Consider the following 20,635-nt stretch of genomic DNA (forward strand, 5'->3'; position numbering starts at 1 on the left):
CATGAGAGAAGGAAACTGTCTGAAGCTGTTTTTAGAAGTAATAGGCTGCACACGTTATACACTATTTGATTGTTTGTTATAAATTTTTACTGATAAACGTAAGTGGGAAACTGTTACAAAATATAGCCCTGAGCAAAAATTTGCACTGTTTGAGAATACAAGTCCTCTTTATAAATTCAGATCATATATTTTATCCTGAAAATATAGGAAAAAATGGGTCAGACATGAAAACCACAAGGTACTGTGTATTTCAATGGTAATCATACTTCATCACAAGTTAGAATAGAGTATTTCAGTATTTTGTCTAAAATAACTTATAATAGATCTCAAGGAATTTAAATGATAGGGGTAAAAATGTTTTAAATAATGGTCAATATTTTAAGTTTGCACTTCAGACATTTTTTTCAACTTCTACATTTTGAGGACAACTTCATTTGACTGGGCCTTTGGTCTGTGTGCTGTTTTTTCTTTGTATTCTGATAGCTGTGCTGTGTCATATTCTTTGACACATTTAAAAATACTAACATGGAACTTTGAACACTTGGAAATGTGCAGCAATTCAGAGCCTGGGCACTCTTCACCTTTACCCTTACTATTGATTTTGCTATGCATGTTTCCTTCTCCTTGTTAGAGATCAGATGTTGTATGCCATAATCTTCCATAAAAATAGGATAGTTGAGGGTTCTCAGTTACTGCAAATTATTTCTTCCTAACATTTTGTGATACTTTGCAGAGCTGAAATTAAAAGACAGGAAGAGTTTAGTTTCCTTTGCAATTGATGCAGTTTCAGAGTGGCCTATGCAGGGATTAATCTCTCCAAGCTGGAAGCTGAATAATGAAGCTGTGTAAATTTTACCTGTGACAATTACTTTTTAATATTCTGATTAATTTCAGTGCCTAGTCCAATTATCTTAATGAATTTCCTTAGAACACAAAACTTGCATTGGAAAACTGGTTAATATTAAACAACAGTTGGGGTGTTGTTTTTTGTTGTTGTTTTTTTTTTAACTAAATAACAATGAAAATACTTGATATTGTAAAGTATGTAGTACTAAGAATAAAACTGTGAATATGTCTTACTTTTTTTAAAGGCAGTTAAAATTAGTAGAGATTTAATCTGTGGATCTTGTGAAAAGATAGGAGGTTCAAAGTCTCAGTAAATTGAACTTTAAATTGTTTGCAGTTCTTAATGGCAACTGATTAGCTTAATTAATACAGGAGATAATGTTTTGTTTTATGTGAATTCTTAGACTGTTGCAATTATTTAGCTTTTGTTTTCATTTTTTTGTATGGAATTAAATTAACATTCAGAAAAAAGGGCCCCATCTACTCCCTCCCAAGAAAACTTACACAGCCCAAGCAGTGGAGGGCTTGGAGGGGAGAATTTGTCACTTTCTTCTTGACCACATTGTCAATAAAATGGGGTATTTTTGATGTATTTCCTGGATAGCTTCAGGTAGGCATAGTATCCCCTGCAATCTTTCTGAACCGTATGCTGCTTCAGACTACTCTGTCCTTTATCCCTGTAGTAGCTGCAGTGGTTCCTGTAGGGGTCTGTAAACACCTTTTAGGGTTCCCATTGCACAAGTATGGAAGGATCATTTTGAGCTAGAGATGGCATTCAAAACAAAGAAATACTGTGCACAATGCTTACTTGTGAAAGCCTGTTTGAAAGGACTAACAAAAATCAGAATTTCTCAAAGTTGCAGAAAGTGAGGCATTTTGTCTATTTTGTTTTATCTGATCAAAATGTTTGTGACTTTAAAATTCTTATGGGTTTTCCTTTCTTCCACTGTTCCCACTGACCCATTCCCTGGTCTGTCCTCCTAAATTTGCTGCTTAGTGCCTTGAAAACAATGCCACAATTAGGAATATCAGCCAGAGTGTATCAATATGCTAATACAATGGAAAAGAAGGTGAAACACCTGAGACAAGGCACAGAAGATGTTCTGGGTTATGGAATCTTGAATCTTTTCCTTAACCTCTTCTGCAAGGGTAACAACATATTTAAGCAGTGCTTGTGCCTGCTTTATCCACAGAAGTTAGAATTACTTCTGTTTCTGGTGCAATTGTGGAGTGTGGAAAGAAGCTGCCTGTCCATTAATGCCATTCTTAAATATTCCTTTGGAGGAAAAAATTATGTCAAAGGCCAATTCTCAGCATTGCATATTTTGTTTTTCTCTTTTCTTTTGTAACTCCTCCAGCACTGGTGACACTTTAAAAAGTATGTGGAGGTGATGTACATTTACATCAATAAATGTACAAGAACTTTGTATATGGATTAGTAGTGACTGAAATACTGATACAGAAAAGGTAAACCATGATATTATTCAATAATGCAAGTCTTTCAAGAAGAATTTAAGGTTAGTTTCAATTCGATGAAGCAGATGGAATTATTTTTTTTTTTCAACCATATATCCTACCTAGGACACTCTTTTATATTTTAGAGAATGCCAAGAGCTACTATAGGTATAAACCACAATTTCTGGTTATGAGATCTCTGCATCACCTTAATGTAAATTTCACTCCTGAATATGTAGGCCACTTGCTGAATAACCTAAAGAAATATATGGTGAAAATGTTAGTTCTCATGCATTCAGATTACCCCCTTGAAACATTTTCCTTAGCTTTTAATATCCTGAAAATCCCAGTTCTGAGGCAATCAGCAGGTCAAACCTCATTTTCAGTTCTTAGAGTGAAGTCATTTAAACAAACAAATACAAGTGGCACGTCACGCGTAGCTTGTGCCAAAGTACACGATGTGCCAGTTAGAATTAATTTTTATTAATCCTCACATATATGAGTTTAACAATGCACATACGTTTGCTTATCCCTAGCATCTCTAATGACACTTTTGCAGTACCTTAAAATGTGCACGAGTAACATCCCAGCATCATTCTGACCTGTTTATTTTTGGTCTTAATGAATCACTTTCTTTAGCTGTTTTTCTTTTTCACATAGTAAAAGGCTTATAAATGTTATTGCTAAATCACACTAGGATATTTGATAGTAAAAATAAAATCCCTCCTCTTCCTTTTCTTTGTGAATAGCCAGATGGATGTGTTTACCCTTTAGAGAAATTTAGACTTGATATTTTTGTTACGTTTTGTTTTCTTCCTGGTAATTATGTTGGCACTTTACAGATCCCTAGTTGTGCATTATTACAATGGAAGGTGACAATTTGATTGTCTTCATTTGGAGAAACAAGTAATTTTATATTCACCAAGCTGTCAGGTAACAGTACCTCACAGTACTAAGAGCTCCTGGCAATGTGGTTTGGCACCTATATTTAAGTGCTTTGATGCTTGCGTAACCTGTACTGAATCAGAAATATTTTGCCTGCTAGAAATGTTCTCAGACTTGTAGTGTAAGTTTTTTATTAAAAAGACAATCTGTAACTGAGCTGCAGAGCCATTATTTCATGTTACAAGGAGGTACTAATTAGGTGGTTTAGTGCAACTGGCTACAAGTGAGCCTGAAATTGATTCTTCATTTCACTGTCTACTGAGGTGCCCTATTTGATTTAGAAATAAGAAACAAAAAATATGGTGAGAAGGAAGGAGAGCAGGGCAGGAGAGGAGAGAAATCTCACTGTAGGTAGAATATTTAAGTTCTGAATTAGTTGGTGCAGAGAAATACACGACCTTTTGTTTTTGCACCTGTAGGATGGAAAATTAACTGTTTTAACTCACTACGTAGAATTTTAAGCATTCCTGAAAATTAACTGTAGGTGAAAATAAAGTAAGAATACTTCATCTTACCATTGGAGTATGTATCTCAGAGTATTGAAAGGACTTAGTGAACCTTTCAGGAACTTTTGTCTGTCAGGTTTATATGTGGTCAGGAAGATTTCTAGTTATTCAGCTACTCAGCAGTTATTCAGTTCTTAACTGGCTTTGTAAGGGGGAGGGGAGAAAGAGAAAAGTATTAATGTCCTTTGTATAAAGTCTCAAAGTCAAAACATGCTAAAATAAATTCCTTTCAGTAATTTTAGGCATCCTTTATCAAAACCATTTATATAATCCTTTGACTAAACAATTAAGTCATAATATTCCATAAAAATATGTGAATTAATATTTATAGCAACCATTGTTTTTTAAAAAAAATTATTTTATTGTTAGTAATTGCTTTGAGATTGTATATTCTGTTACTTGATGCCTCAAACAACAAATCCTAATAAGTTGCTGATGGATAAATTCTTGGCATGCTTGCTCTTGTTCCCATAGTTATTGGTAAAGATAGCTGGAAGTCAGCACTGCCTTTTTTCTTTTTCTTTTTCCAACAGTAAGAAATTGGATATCCAGAGACACATGGTGTAGTCATAGGACTTTAAAGGCAGTCATCACTGAGAAGCTAATACCAACCAATTAAACAGAGGTGGTTACGTGGTGTAACATTATCAGGAGAAACAATTCATGAGTCAAAGCATTCCAGGGCATATGAGCTCCAGTCCAAAGAACAGTCTCAAGCTGTTTAAATAAAGTGACAGCAATATTGTCAGCTAAATATAAACTATAGAAAGTATTAACTACAGTGACTGAAGATGAGCACATCCCAGGTGCTAACTGACTATTCTTTCACTGCCCTTTACCGCATTCAATGTGAGGTCACCTTAGGCATTTTCAGTGAACGCTCCTGGTAGTGAATAAAGAGAAAGGAACACTTAACCTACTAGAAAGGTAGGTCGTATTTTTAGCATTTTATTAATCCAAATAAAAACTTTGGATTTTCACTGAAAAGTTGTCCTGGGCTGTGGGGCTGCACTGCTGCATTCATTTTCGTGTTTTTGACAACTAGATACATAGACAGGAACTCATTCCCTAACCCTAGTATTTTACTGTGGCTGCAGGGCTGAGATGGTCACTATGATGGCTGAACGTAAGAGAAAGGCTTTCCAAAAAATCTGTTTAGGTCTCACATTGTTTGGTTCCAAATGAGAAGAAATAGCATAAAAATTGCTCCAAACCCTCTGACCTTTGCGGAAGTCTGAATCTGAAGTAAAACTTTGTGATTTGGATTAGCAGAAGGGTAATTTGTCTGCATTGGAAAAACAAATTTAAGAATGGCTGAGTGTGTATCTTGGAAGCTGTTGGTATATTGTCTAGCTCAATGCTTATTTCAGCTAGAGATTTGAGTGCTCAGTTAACATTAAAGCTGTAATTTCTTGAATCACATTTGCTTCCACCCACCCCCTTTTATTTCTAAGGTGATTCCTGCAACTACCATAAACTCTCTAATCTTGCAGTGCTGCTTATGATCTGTCTGTAGCAAATTCTTATAGTAGCATTTCTGCCAAATGAAGCTGAGGAAGAGCTTGAGGCAGTTCAGCTGATTTGCCTAAGGCCCTGCTGTAACTCAGAGCCAGAGCCAGAAATAGAAACTGGGAGATTCTCTCCTATTGCTGCCTTTCGCTGTCAGTTTATATGGGTTTTGTGCATAGGGATTCATGCTGGGGTGTGGGGTCCGAGGAGAGTGGAGTCTGTTAGTAACTGTTCACTTTTGTTACTAAGGCTCCTTGAAAACAGAAGTGAGATTTCATAATTTTAGGAAATAACTGTTTATCGTAACATGGCAGACAGATTACAGCATTAGTTTTACTAATAGCTGAGTTATGCCCACGAAACATTGTTTTACAGGGGCAGAGCTGTGAAATATGTTGGCTATTGGCAAAGCATTTTCATTTTTCCTTAGTCTATCCGAACACTAATGTGATTGGTATCTTTATACAGCAAAAATAAAGATCAGTTTTCCTGAATGTTTAAAGTATGATAAAGTGGTGGAAATAAGCAAGTTGTTCCAGTAACTTCAGTGCAACTATGTCAGTGTACCCCATTCTATATCAGACCTCTACTCTGCAAATAGATTACATAAAGTATTCTTCATAGCTATGTTCTTGAGTTTCAGAATCCATGAAGACTCAGGGACACCAAGTGATGAGGTGTGCCATAGGTATGAAAGAGAAGGAAGAGTAGAAAATGCCTTTAATTTATCCCAAGCTGAGTAGTGACTTGTAAGGGAGGGTTCTGTAAGTCATGTTTGATATTAGGAAGAGTATGCACTTTTGTTGCTCTCTTAGAAGGTGGGGAGGGCTAAGATGCGGTGGCTAGATTTTACTTTTCATGAACACCAGGTTAGCATAAAAGTTTAGAAGGAAATATATAAAAGGTTTTGAGTACTTCTAAAAATGGTTTCCCTTAATTTATTTAGTTCTAGAGTCACCAGAACACTTAGATGACTGCTTAAGTTTCTGATACCAAGTAGTCCAATTTGAAATGAGTGGACTGCTTGCATACTTACAGTTAATCATGCACGTAAGTACTTTAACCAGGCACTTTGGGGAGAAGGAAGAGAGACTATTCAATAAAAGCTCTGTAAGAGAATGTGTTTCCAATCTAATCTGATTCCAATCTACTGTTGGAGCTATAGACCTGGGTTATGTCTATACTGCAGCCATGAAAGTGGGATGAATTAGCCCAGTTGAGTACCATTGTAGTTGGAATGCTATCAGAAATGAGCTTGTTTAAAATTAGTTTGGATATCTGAGCATTACAAAGCAGTCATTTATGTGGCTGCAGTGTAGACATGCCTTTAGGTTTATGAATGCTTTGTGAGGGTGGAGCAGAGCAGAAGTTGGAGTCTCCAGCCAAAAAGTCTGCTTGGTCATATATCTTGTTATTGCTTAGTTTATAGGTTTTTGAAATAGTGTATATGCTGTCACATTGTTGTTATTTGTGTTAATACTTTGTAGCTTGATTCAGAAAAGTCTAGCAGCTAGCACTCCAGGGCTAGCCATCATTTCCACTGTAACATTTAATTATTTGAACAATCAGCAGGGATGGAAGATTTTAGGGTTTGAAAGGCTCTTGGAAGCCTTTCATGTCAGGAATATAATCTAATCGTTTAAAAAAAAAGATGTACACTATTTGAAGGATTTGAGACCATAGAAAAGCTTTAGACAAAACAAAAAAGTATTATCATTTGTATTTAGAGAGGTATAACACACACTGTCTGTAGGAAAGAAGGAAAAACAGTGGTTTGAGAATCTGACTGGCAGTCTTCACTAGAGCAGAGAGGATTTCTTGTTCAAAATAAAAACCCTGTCAGATATGTAGAGATTGGAGGTATTTGGGACTGTGTTTAATTTTACATAGGTAAAAAAACCTTAGCAGTTCAGTTTTAGCATCATTACCTCATTATTGAGACTGACTAAATTTGGGGTTCAGTTCCTCAGGTTTACTGATGTTTTGATACATAATCTCATTCTTTTCTTTTGTCTTGAGTTCAAAATGAGATAGAGTTCATTATAGTTTTGGAAATCCAAATCAAGATTTGTTTAATTCTCAAAGTTGTGTAGCTGATTGGACTTCAGATAATTAGGGCGTTTTTCCACTTTATTTTCATACCTGTTAGATATATTTTCCACCTTTAGTGACTGCAGTGTTCAGCTAATCTGTCAGTTTAACCAAAGCAACAATTTTACAATGTAGTTTTCTTTCTGATTGTGTGCTGTGTAATCAATATACTGATATAATGTGAATGTAATTTCCTCTCTTATTTTATCTCCACTGCACAGTATTATAAATAAACAGCTAAAAAAGAAAAAAGAGAGAAAAGCACCAAACAAATCTGTTGCATCTTCTTTTAAGATTGTACCACTCTAGACACTTGTTCTAGTAAAGTAGAATTGGACCCACTTGATTGCATTTAAATTTTTCATGCTTCAGCAGTTTGTCTGGGAGCACAGTAAAGAAAACCCCCCGAGCGAGGATAGTTTAGAATAATAGAACTTGATTTTGTGTATTATAGCGGCACCATTTGCGCTGCTGTAGTTACGGTTGTGTCAGCACTTCCATTATAAACCCCTGTTTGCAGGGGTTAGAACTAGGGAGATATTTTTTATCAGAAACTTTAAAAGAAATCATTCAAGTGAATTTAATTGATAACAGGAGAAAAAAAATAAAAATAAATTATAATGGAAATTAGTAAATTTCTGATAGCTTTTACAGGCATTATTTATTACAAATATTGATTCTTTTTTTCCCCCCCTCTCACCAGGGATTTTAGCAAATGCATTTTGAATATTTTAAATGTAATATTGGGAAGCTATTATGGCTTAAAATTTGACTGCTACTCGTACTTATATTTGAACATTAAAACCTTTTAGCACAACAACCTGTTATATGGTTTAATGTTAACATAAAAACAAACTACTCATATGGGCCAGATTCTTTTCCCTTTGAATTCAGTGAAACCTTGGAGCTACTGGCCTGGACCTGATTGACTTCCATGCACAGGATTCTCCCATTTAAGTAAAAACAAGAGGTAACGAGTACACCTGCATAAAGTAATTGACTGGAAAACACCCTGTCACAGAGTTATATTTACTTTGTTTTACTGATTATAAAACCAGGCATAATCAATATTTTGTCCACAACCTGGCACCCTCAGAAGACAGGTACACGTGATGTATATTGGTTGAGTTAATGAGTATGCTGGGAAAAAGAAGGTGGAGGTTTTAATCTAGGAGCGTCCTACTTCTCTGTCCTTTTTACCTCAATATTTAAAATCTAGCAACCAAAAACCTGAAAGGTATGCTTAAATGCTGACCTCGGATCATAATTCATGTGCTAAATCTCACATTTACATTAAAAAAGGCTGGGGGGGAAATAGAAGCAAAAATTATGTCATAAGGAGAATAAGTGCCTGGGAGGCCTACCTGAGCATGTCTTTCTCTTCAGGCATCAGAACTACAGATAACTGAGTAAAGTGCAATATTAAAAATGTGTCTGATCATAATGCAGCAGTGAAGGAAAGGGGTAGGTGGAGCTAGAAAGGATTTGAACCATGCTCTTGGTCTGTTAGACTGGGACCTAGTCTGTTAGTCTAGTACAGAAAAAAGTTGCTGGGCATGGCTTGAGATTATTAGTGAAGCTTTGTCAATTTAATTTTATTTTTAGGGTTAACAGAGTTCCTTTTTCTCCATATAATTAACTTAAACAACAGAACATAATAGAGATTTTTACTTAATTGTTTTTAAAACATCATGAATAAGAGGAAAGTGTATTAGTGTATATGGCAAAGAAAAAGTGTTTCCGCTGTAGTGCATTACCAGTAGATAGCTTTACTGAATGGTCACTTGAGGAAACACCAAATGCCTGTTTATGCAATAGAGGTGAAGCCTTTCTAGACTAATTATATTCAGCAAGTAATTTCTAAACTTCAGTCTGAATTTTGATTTTCAATTAACATTCCCAATTTGAAGATAATTTTCTATTTAATGTAATTGCAGGAAATAATTTATTGGCTGATTAAGACTGAGGGCCCAGCCTTCCTTAAGAAAACAGTCCCTAACAAACCAGCCTTTAAAGCCAACTCGTAGCTTTGGACAGATTCAGCCTATTTTTGCAGCTGCAGAGTTGTGTTTAATTAGGATTGTGCACCATTATTCATCGGTGCAGTTTGTAGTTGAAATTATTCTTAAGAGACATTTTCATTTCTAGTTTTGTGTCATGATTAATTTATGGTGAAGAAACAGCCATAGCGATTGCTTTTCACAGGAGCTTGTTCAGTTTGAAACAGGAATGAGACGCGTTGACTAGGTGAAAGAAAGGAAAAATCCTTTATTGTTCAGTTTTTGTGTCTGTTTTTCTATCGGCATCGAGCATTGACTTATATTTTCATGGGAATGATTACATTAGCATCACTATTTTAGTGAGAAAAGGGAAACTAAACCTTTTATTTTATCTTGGATGATAGTAATTATGAACCAGAACCTTTTGAAGTACGTAAAATAATGCTGGTTTTTGAACTCTTGGCATGTTCTCTGTAGCATCAACACAAATTCCTTAGTGTACTACTAAGAATGCACTACACGGTTTAAATTCGTCAGTTCTGCTTATTGGCAACGTTAATATTTGACTCCCACTTCCACTTAGGCTTCCCTGAAGAAAATGCAAACCTTTTTTCCCCCACCAGTACTGAGTTTAAGAGACAGGATTATCTCTATTTACAGAATGCTTATTCTAAATAGGTATCAGTGTTTTAATATGTTTCAAAGCACTTCAAAGCTTGTAATACTTTCATATAGAACTGTACATAATTAGATTAGTTGATCCTATATTAATTTTTTTTTCACTGTAGGATACTAAATCTGAACTCCCTCATTAATTGTGAGAAATTTAGCATTAACTGTTAAATCCTATGTGAAACACAGGCTGCTACATAAAAACTACTGTTTAAATTGGAATTAACTTAATTATTTTTCTTAGCACTTGATATTTCCTTCACTGTAATATTCATGAAAGCATGTGACAGTTTTGTAAATTTAACTGTTAGTCTCAGATTTCCAGACCCTTTAATCAGTATTTATTTGTCTGTAGAAACAGTACTAGCAAGTTAATGATTTGCTAATTTGAAAAATGCTCATGTGGTTTCCTATGTTAACTGATTTGTGCATTTTTAAAGAAATGGTATGAAATCAATTATTGTTAAAAAGCAATTAAGATGAAGATCTTATTCCTTAGTTTTTCAGCAATTTCAGTGTCAAGGATGTTCTAAAGTTACAAAAACCTCAGAAAATAGCTAATACATTTTAGATGTGTTCTTTGAGGTTTATTAATGATTGTTTTAACAGTTGCAGTTAATCTTATTGGAAATTTTAAACAAAGTGTTTTCAGATTTTGACTTGAAGTCAGTTTTATTTTCATCTAAGTGCAGAAAGTGTGGTGAAAGCTGTGTTTGCATATGAGATGGCAGTAAGAGGCTATTATTAGGAAAATACATTTAACATAAATCAATGCATTTATTCATTACACTTCTAAGTCAAACTAATTTGTTGAGCTATATCCTATACTTGATGCCTAATATGAAATGGATCATAATTATTTTAGATTTTCATTTAGAGTTTTACTGTAAAATGTTACTCACATATTGTCCATCCATTCAATAAACTGTTGTGTTTTAGAACACTTGTCACAGGAACTTCTCAAAACACTTTCCAAAAGGTAAAACTGGGTACAATTTTATATGTTAAGAGAAGATACAGGTTTAAACAAACAGCAAAATTACTTATTTAGCAGACTTGAAATGGATTTAAAAATTCTCATCTGTGCAGAAAACCTCTTCAGCTTGCAGGAAATGAATCATGATGGGCTCTCTCATGTAAATGTTTGCTTATAACCTTCCTATTGCTCCTGCGAGTAAGAGTTTAACAGCCAAAACTCTTACACAAAATCAACATGTAAATACCAATAAAATCACTATTTTCTTATGACTGGAGAAAACAATATTGTTTGACAAGTCTAAATGAAAAGAATGACATAATATAACTTAACCCTGACCTTGAATTGGCATAAATTAATACTTTGTCTCAATTTTAGATCCAGATCGCCCAAACCCATACATTTGTTGACCGTATAAGATTAATTTTAAACTGCTGTAGGCAAGTCTGATGTCTTTAGTGGACTATTTTGAGCCTGATTTTTTTTTCATTTAACACCAATGTTTTGGTTTTTTTGTCTGCTTTTTTGTTTTATAGAAGAATGTCTTCCAAGCAGGCTACCTCTCCATTTGCATGTCCAGCTGATGGAGAGGAAACAATGACCCAGGACTTAGCATCACGACACAAGGAAGAGGGCAACAATGATCAGCATGCGACCTCTCATCTGCCTCTACATAATGTAATGCACAACAAACCTCACTCTGAGGAGCTACCAAGTCTGGTCACGACCATCCAACAAGACCCTGAGTGGGATGGAGTCATCTCAGCCCAACACAGAATGGTGAGTTTTACAGTTCTCACAGTGACTTTCTAAATTATTATTGTAAAAGACTGTTCACTTTCATTTTGAAAGACATGTTCAGCATAATCCTTCATGAGTGTAAAGCTTTTTAAATGTTAAAGTGTCAGTGTTAGCAATAGATCAACATCAATATGGTGTAATTGTAAATTACAATTGTATCATCTTCTTAAGTATACAGGTCTATATGAATGAGGTCATTTGATGAGTTCACCTTTGGAAAGTAAATGCACCTGTTTATCATGTTTTCATTCATTCCTTGATTTATGTCATAACCTCTCTAGCTCATATATTCAAGCATTAATTTCTGACAGGAGGATGTAGCTCATAACTGTTAGTCATCTGAAAAGTGTTGTGATGAAGGAAGAAACTAATGTGTTTTTTTACTTGTCTCTCAGAAATAGAACCCACTTATTCTAGAATATTATAGGCTTACACCACAACAAAGAACCTGGCATTTAGGTTACACGAAACATTCTGCTGTATTTATAGGAAATTACAACTTTTTGTGGAGGGAAAAGGTGTTTGCAAGTATGTTATGTTTTTCTGCTCTAGATCTTATAGGTGATGGTACCAATGATCAGAATTATTATCTATAGTCTTTTTAGTAGCCTGCATAAAATATTTTTCAGTTGTAATTCTGCCTGTGCATCCCCAAAACTGTGCAATAAATGGGCAGACTGAATGAAGACTGAATGGGCATAGCATCTCAGTCAATTTATTTTCCTTGCATGTGTTCCTCAGGAACAGAATTAAAGTATGTGGAGCAGCCAGGTATTCTGTAAATTTAGAAGATAATTCTAGACTCTCTGTAAAGTGACTTTCACAGACATTACATTTATACAGTTAGTTTAAGAGAAATACCCTTTTCGCAAAATTCCTTCTGTATTTTTATAGAATGGGCAGATTTTTTTCAACAAGTTTTTTTTTTTTTCTTTGTACAAATCAGCAGCTTTCAATAAGGTTAAAAAAACTGTACAATTTTTTTTTACAGCACTAAATAATAAACTTAATGCACATTTGACTAGAAATAATAATTCTAATTCATTAATCAACCCAGACACTGGAATTCTTTTTACGTATTTTGATGCCTGGAATTAATTACATAATAGCACTACAATCATATCTATTTTGCTAATATAGTATTGTGGGGTTTTTTCTTTCTAAAATCCAATTTATTCAAATGATTAAACCAAGCCAGAAAAATGCTACCTAATCTGTAATGCACAATTTAACCTAGCGCAGAACTTTCTGTCAGGCCTAAAACATTCCCAAACATTGGGTGACTGTCCTGAAAAAAAACACAACAAACAAACAAACAAAAACACAAAAAAAATTGAACTGTAAAAATGGCTTTAAAGAAAAATTATTATAGGATAGTGATTTATTAAGGTAGGTTTTGAGTTGTATGTATGACTTCTGTGCTGAATTCTCAGATGGAACCTCATTTTGGATGGAGAGTCACTCTTTTTGCCCAAGTAATGTGATAAGCACATCAGAATAATTTTAACTTACATGTTATCAGGAGGAAATGCTGGATGCAGACTAGAAAGGATTGATCAAGTTTGTTGCTGGAAAAGATAAATCTGTGAACTTATCCACTACTTTCCTGTTCATTCAGAAAGGCATGTGCACTCTGGGAACTCTGTTCTTAGGACACTAATTACATTGATAAAATGACTCTGTGTCCCAGAGAGAAAAGAACCCCTAGCCTCTAATAGTCCCGCAAGGCATTTGGTTTTGGCTCAGGCTGTTCTTGGCCCTGAAGTAGTCCTTAAACCAGAATGATAGAACCTCTTGCAGTATGACCAGTTGTGCTCATTTGAATTGCTCTAAAGTGTGTTTACACTTACAGCAACAGAGTGCAAATTTCTTAGTGCTGCACTCTCATGTCAATGGTTGCTGTGCCTCTGGACAGGCAGGAATCAATACTCAGCTTATCATGTTTCTGAACAGGTGCATAAACTTTGCTTGAGTGACTTGGCACTCTTGTTTTCTTCTCTTCTTTTGCGGTAAATATTCCATCGTATATGTAGATGAATGTCCTGAAAATCATTAGGAGTTTCCACAATTCCCTTGGGTTAAGTCTGGTGGTGGATGTAGGTCATCCTTATTTAGATAGCTCTCAGCTAAGCCAAACAGATTTCTTTTTTTTTTTTTGCCCAGCTCAAAGCTGGATATAATTTACAAGGCTTGGCTAGAAGTGAGAACTGAAGTTCTAAGGCATGGTATTTGGTTGCACTTAAGAAAGATCTAGAATGTACAGAGCAAGGTCCCAGTGTATTTACAGTTTAGATGAGTTAGATGACTAGTTAGATCACAAGAGTGAAGTAGTGAATTTTTTTTCTCCTTCAGAGACTGTCATTTAGGGTAACTTGTTTGGGATTTTTTAAATATATTTTTTCCCCCTCCTTTATTTATGTCCTTCATGAGCAAACCTTAAAGCCTCAATTAATTATATAAAGTTTCTCTGAAAAAAACAGTCTCCAAACAGGCATCAATATTGCTAGGAAAGAATTCAGAGGTGCCTGCAGTTTTCCCAGTGAAGGCAATTTCATACTCCTTAAAGGGAGGACTGGAGTGTTTTTCCAGAAAAACAAATTCCAGAAGGTGGGTTGGGCAATTTTGAGATAGGTGCTGGGGTAGCGACCAATTTTCTACTTAATAAAACCGAATTCCCAGAAGGTGTGTGCTTTCTGACCTTTCCCAGCCACATCCTTTCAAAGCAGATTTGAAAAAGCACCTGCTCATACCATTTACACGGGAAGTAAAGACAGTAGCGCTGTCATTAAAATGCATCAATAACTTGTGTTGTCTGGTTAGAAGATGGTAAATTCAAAGAATGCTGTGTCGACATGTGGGGAAGAAAAAAACACCCTTTTTAATGTGTTACCTAATTAAGAGCACAATCCTGCATCCTTCATGCCCTTAAAACTACTAAGGAGTTCACTGGAATCTGTGACAGCACACAGTGTGCATCATAACATGCTACGAGGGCTGTACAGATCTTAGGTGAAAATAAGATGTTGTACCAGGGCAATTTGGAAAAAGAGACTGAGATTTTTTTCTACAACCTTTATGGTGTGCAGCACTTTCTGTAATTTAAGATACCTTTAAACTACATTATGTATTATCATAAAAAACCACACTGGCTAGAAATGTTTTCAAACTTTCATTCCCTTTTGATATCAGGCACTGCTTTCCACTGAGTCCTTTGTGTATTCTGAATGTCTGGAAGCCAAAATATTTTGTTTTAACTCCCACTCTATAGTATTTCCCAGCTGTGTACTTATATGGTGTAATAAAAGGATGTAACAAATGGGAAATAGCAGCTGCATTTGGAAATTCCCTTTGTGCTCCCTTTTCATTTGACAGATTCAGCAATGTGTAACAACTGTAACGTCAGACCTGTAATGACTTACACTGTGAGTATCGCATCACCAGCCAGTTTGATGTTACAGTGGGGAGAAAATGAAGCAACCAAAAGATTTCTGAAATTTCATATTGCTGAGCTGAAAAGGTTCTATACATATTTCCAAATGGAACTTAATGTTAAAATACCTAGATATATGGGTATTTATTGCTGTTTGTAGTCCTACTAGAAAAAAATAATTGTTTTAGGCTAAGGATGTATCCATTTGTTGCAGTGACTGTAGGGAAGAGGGCAAAGATGATGAGATAATGAGGAAACTGTCCTTCTCTCTTCCATGGACAGAGACTAGCAGGCAAGTAATACAGTCAAATTTTTAAATTGCATCCAAATCTTGGCTCTCTTGCAGCAACAGACTGAGAGAGGATGAGTGGGGAAAGCCAACAATATTTACTTTTCCTGAATTTGATTGTAACTGAATTGTTGTATCCTAATAATACACTTACTAGTAAATAGGCAAAGAAATCGAGAGTCATAATTTGTGTTTTGTTCACTGGAGAATCAGGAATGGTCCCCATTTTCATACAGAGCTCCACATAGCTTGTGAGGTAAATTGTGAAGGTTTTAAAATTTTTTCTCTGACGTATCAGTGGAAAGCAGTGCCATCAACAAACACAAGATACAAATACAAGATATAAAATTAGATGGACAAGAGACCTAAACTTCCTACAGGAATGAAATTATGTATTCCCATGGCTGTAAAGGCTAGATGTGGACCTTGTGAATGATAAATTTAAGCAGCTTTAGTCTAATGAAATTTGGACTCTTTCTCCAAGAAGCCCACCCCCCAAGAAAAGGAGAGAGAGGCAAATTCTATTCCTATCTCCAATCCCAATATAACAATCTGGTAACAGACAGGGTTTGTGAGGAACTTCCAGGCACTGTGCCTGTCACTATACATGATGATGTGCTCTTTTCTTTTACTGCTGATGTTCCTCCTCTGCCCATCACCATATAGGCAGCACGTTCATGCACAGAATGAGGGCATCCACGTATTTTTGCTCTACTGTTACTTGGAATGATGCAGTGAGAAGCTGTTACAGGGAACCACAGCAACAAGTCAGGTCTAAAGGATGGGTGTTACTTTCCTCTGAAGGAGAAAAACAAACATATATACAAGTTAATTACGGCCAAATACATGCTACATTTCCTTATAAATTTTGTAACATCTTTCAGAGACCATTTGGGTTTATAAACAAAACGCATCTCACTGGATTTTATCTCAAATGGCAGCATTGACATACATTTCATAATTATGTCGTCTCTGTCTTTTGTTGACTTCTCACCAAAGGAGTGGAAGGCTTGCTACCTTTCCACTGTGTCTGTGTGCATGTCTCGGCAGTACTGCCAGCAGATTTGTATATGCAGCAGGAAAAGTGAAGATCTCTTAATGCCACTTGCTTTTGTTTCTTTTAAAATCATTTTGTATTGCCAAATATCAAATTTAACTTTATATAGCTTTAGCAAAACTGCTAGCATCAGAAGGGCAGAAATAAGGGGTATCTTGCAGGTCTGAGCGTTTCAATGCTTACTGCCTCTACATATAACAAGCACAATCCTGTCACTCCCTTCCCCCTTTCCATCCCTCTTGTTGCTACCTTCTCTTGTTGAAAGTTCTTCCCTTTACAAAAAATAAACTCAGATTTTTAGGAAAGATCATAAAAAAATGTTTACAGATGCTAAACACTGTGTGTTTGTTGTTAGCTAAATTCATGCCTTCAGATTCTCAAAAGTTATAGATACAATTGCATGTTTTGAAATTTTATTTTTAGTTCTTTTATGGGCTGGATATGAGCACATAAAATGCATCAAATATAAATGCACTAAACTCTGGCAATTCTGTATGTGCTAAATTGTTCATGCAGCTGTTATTTACATGTACAAATCTGAGTTTTGTGATGATCAAAAGCAATTCTACTGTGCCTGTGATATTATTTCTGCATGCCAGGTAGTGCATCAGCATTTTTATATAACTAAAGAGATAAATACCTTCACATGTAATTGCATGGGCACAAAGTTTTGGCTGAAAATAAGGGGTGTGAAAAAGCAGCTGATGTGGTATTTTATTTTTCCATAAAATAGACTTCTGTGATAAATACATTGCAGAAAATGTAGAAATATTTTTTTAAGTGCTTTTTTTTTTTTTTTTTTTAATTTAAAAAGCGCATTCAGGTATGTGCTTGACTTATTAGGACTACCAACAAGTATAATGTTAAGCACATGTCTAAAGTTTTGAAAGATCAAGGACTTTTACTAGCTTTAGCATTAAAATATGTTTATATTACGTATTGAAAATAATAAAACAATTTCCTAAAAGTGTACAAGATAATGTACTTAATGGGGCTTGTGAAACAATAAATTTACTGTATTTGAAAAAGAATCACATAATTGCACTTTTTGGCATGCCTGGTATACTTGCATTATTTTCATTTTGACACCACATTTTTCTTTCCAAAAGCAAGGTCTATTTTGAACCTTTCCCTATATTCTAGGGTGAACTGTATTTAAAAATAATTAATCATCACCTGAATTCTTTGTGAAAGACTTTCTGTTTTTACTCATCTAAACCTGTAAATTTAAAAAGCATTCAGGTATGTGCTTGACTTATTAGGACTACCAACAAGTATAATGTTAAGCACATGTCTAAAGTTTTGAAAGATCAAGGACTTTTACTAGCTTTAGCATTAAAATATGTTTATATTACGTATTGAAAATAATAAAACAATTTCCTAAAAGTGTACAAGATAATGTACTTAATGGGGCTTGTGAAACAATAAATTTACTGTATTTGAAAAAGAATCACATAATTGCACTTTTTGGCATGCCTGGTATACTTGCATTATTTTCATTTTGACACCACATTTTTCTTTCCAAAAGCAAGGTCTATTTTGAACCTTTCCCTATATTCTAGGGTGAACTGTATTTAAAAATAATTAATCATCACCTGAATTCTTTGTGAAAGACTTTCTGTTTTTACTCATCTAAACCTGTAGCAATTTTATTTCTTTCTCTTATTTTAACATTTCCTAGTTTGTATAAAGCAATTTCTGAGAAGTTTTTAATTCACTTCAGTATATTGACATGAATTTTTTCAAAAGTAGAAGCATTAACATGCTGTAAATTGTTAATTTTTTTTTCCTTGGGCAAGAAGGAATCAGGTATGCATGCTGATTAACACACTCCAGTCATTAACATGTGATTATGTGGGCTGCATATTGAGCACCTGCCAAAAGATAAAATCCAGCACTTTACTACATCTGTGCAAGGACTTTTTGCATTTCTTTTGTACTTTGACAGCTCAAGAAAAACCAGACTTTGGTATCTTTGTTCAGCATAATAAAACTGTGTACATAAAATGTCTTCTTGGAGGAAGAAAAGATACTGCATATATTTATTTTAATCTTTGAGGCCATGAAAAATCCAGTGACTGAGACTTACACAGCACCCAGTGTAATACGAATCTCCTAATGTACTGTATCACTGACATTCATATACAGTTTACAACATTCCTGCATGTTTATAAGGATTATCTCTTCTGGGATTCAGCCAATGTTACTGTAATTCACAACAGTTTTATGTGATACCTTTATGTCTCATAAATGTCTTGTTTTTATTTCAATATTCCAAATGTTTCATCAGTGTTTACCTTAAAGAAATACAAGTACTCTGTGCAGCAGGCTGCTTTCCTGCACACATTCCTCTGCAAATGCTAAAAGGGAAACATAAAGCATGTAATACATGTCATGTAACTAAATACAGAGAAGGATTTCCATGTTCATTTGCTATTGCTAAAACATAAATATAAATTTTAGTATTTTGATATTTACAATAGATCCAGTTATATTTTGGATGACTAAGACAACCTAGTAGGAGGAAGTTGGATATATACAAAGTGGTCTGGAATATCCAAGCCACACAATCCTTGTTTAATTTGGCAGCTTCTGAGAAAAGTACGTCTTTATTTACTCAAAAGGTAAACAGTGCTAATCAGCTGGGACTGATCACAATGCATATTCAGTTTCAGTTTAGATGAAAATATAAGTCTAAATACTCATTCTGTAAATGGTTGTCCATTAGTTTTTCCTTAGTAAGAGCATTTAACCAAAATCCAGGGCATAAAGTCTCAATATTGTTGTGATTTACTACCAATACTAAACATAGGGAGTGAGGACATATAGTATTTGGATAATTAAGAAAATCCTTAGCATCTAAATATTACCACAGCACACATGAGTCTATGCATATCATTTGAGGGTGAGTTGATTGCCATATAGAAGTGATTGGTCATTGCATTTAAGAATTCTGAAGTTACTTTCTCTTCTAGAATGGAGCAAAATGCCTGTCAGTATTTTTCAGGGATTTGCTCATTTGTAAAGAAAAGGTTTTAAATCACATGGTTGAAAAATTATAAAAATCTTCCTCTGAAATATCTCTACCCAAAAGTACCTGGATTAATTAGATTTCATGCAACAACTGAGTATGAAGGGATTACTGCAATTAAGTGGTCATATTTTACAACCAACAGGAAGTCCCTCCCTATTCCTTCCAAAGATATACAGACTTGCACTGGCCTATTCTTAAGGCCATAGTCGTATCATATATGTCTGATTATTACATCATCTCAATTTTAAACCTTTGATCTAAACTGAAGTTATCTTTTTTTAATTTATTTTTTTTTCTCAGTTTAACATAGTATTTCTTGGCTAGTGCTTACTGTTGTATTGTTTCTGCTTGAGGTTTTTAGTTGTGTATCAAAGACCAAATGCAAGCCTTTTACAGCCTATACTTTGGCAGTGAAATCTGTGTAAGTTTTATCAGAGTAAATGCTGAGTTAAAGACTTGAGGTTTTATTCCATTACTTGCCATTTGCCCTCCCACTAGCATAATTTGCTGAGACTTTACAAATGATGTTCTCTCAATAGCTCATAGCAGTAATTCTCAAGGCTTGGATTGAGATAAATCTTTCTTAATAAAACTTTTGTTGTTTTTTTTAATCGGATGAGAATTGAAAATGATCACTTAGATTTTTTATTTATCTTAATTGTATTTAATTAAATTCCTCAAAATGGGAAACCTTATTTAATGTAATGATTGGAAATGATTTTGTAAACATTTGCTTTCATTATATGTTAACTCCAGATTAGTTCCAAGTGCCAGCATGCCTCTAGTACTTGGACTCAAAACCACTCTGGATATCCAACTTTCCTGGGGTGTTTACATGTGTCCCATTCAATGCAGAGACAGATAAATATCCCTTTAAAACAGAAAAGCCTAATCCACATGGAAATAAGCAATTCAGCTAACGCATTTTATGTTAGTAGTATTTGCTTTCTACTTCTTGGCCATTCACCCTGTGATTGCAGTTAAACTCTTACAGAAACAGTTTTATCTCTGACTATTGAGTAGG

At 34.8% G+C, this 20,635-nt stretch overlaps 1 protein-coding gene across 2 annotated transcripts in view; it reads left to right on the plus strand.

Annotated features, from left to right (window-relative positions):
• Nucleotides 1–20,635, plus strand: part of SOX6 (SRY (sex determining region Y)-box 6) — a 241,841-nt gene that overhangs the window by 2,711 nt on the left and 218,495 nt on the right. The window contains exon 2 of one of the 2 annotated variants that reach the window (XM_009995398.1): nt 11,537–11,780. In XM_009995398.1, coding sequence (XP_009993700.1) covers nt 11,537–11,780 — 244 coding nt within the window. Of the gene's footprint in view, nt 1–11,536; nt 11,781–20,635 lie in introns of those variants that run through there. The other variant, XM_009995399.1, reaches the window with a different exon arrangement.

The sequence above is a fragment of the Chaetura pelagica genome, unplaced genomic scaffold, assembly GCF_000747805.2.
Source record: "Chaetura pelagica isolate M959 unplaced genomic scaffold, ChaPel_1.0 scaffold94, whole genome shotgun sequence".
In the NCBI taxonomy this organism is placed as follows: Eukaryota; Metazoa; Chordata; class Aves; order Apodiformes; family Apodidae; genus Chaetura; species Chaetura pelagica.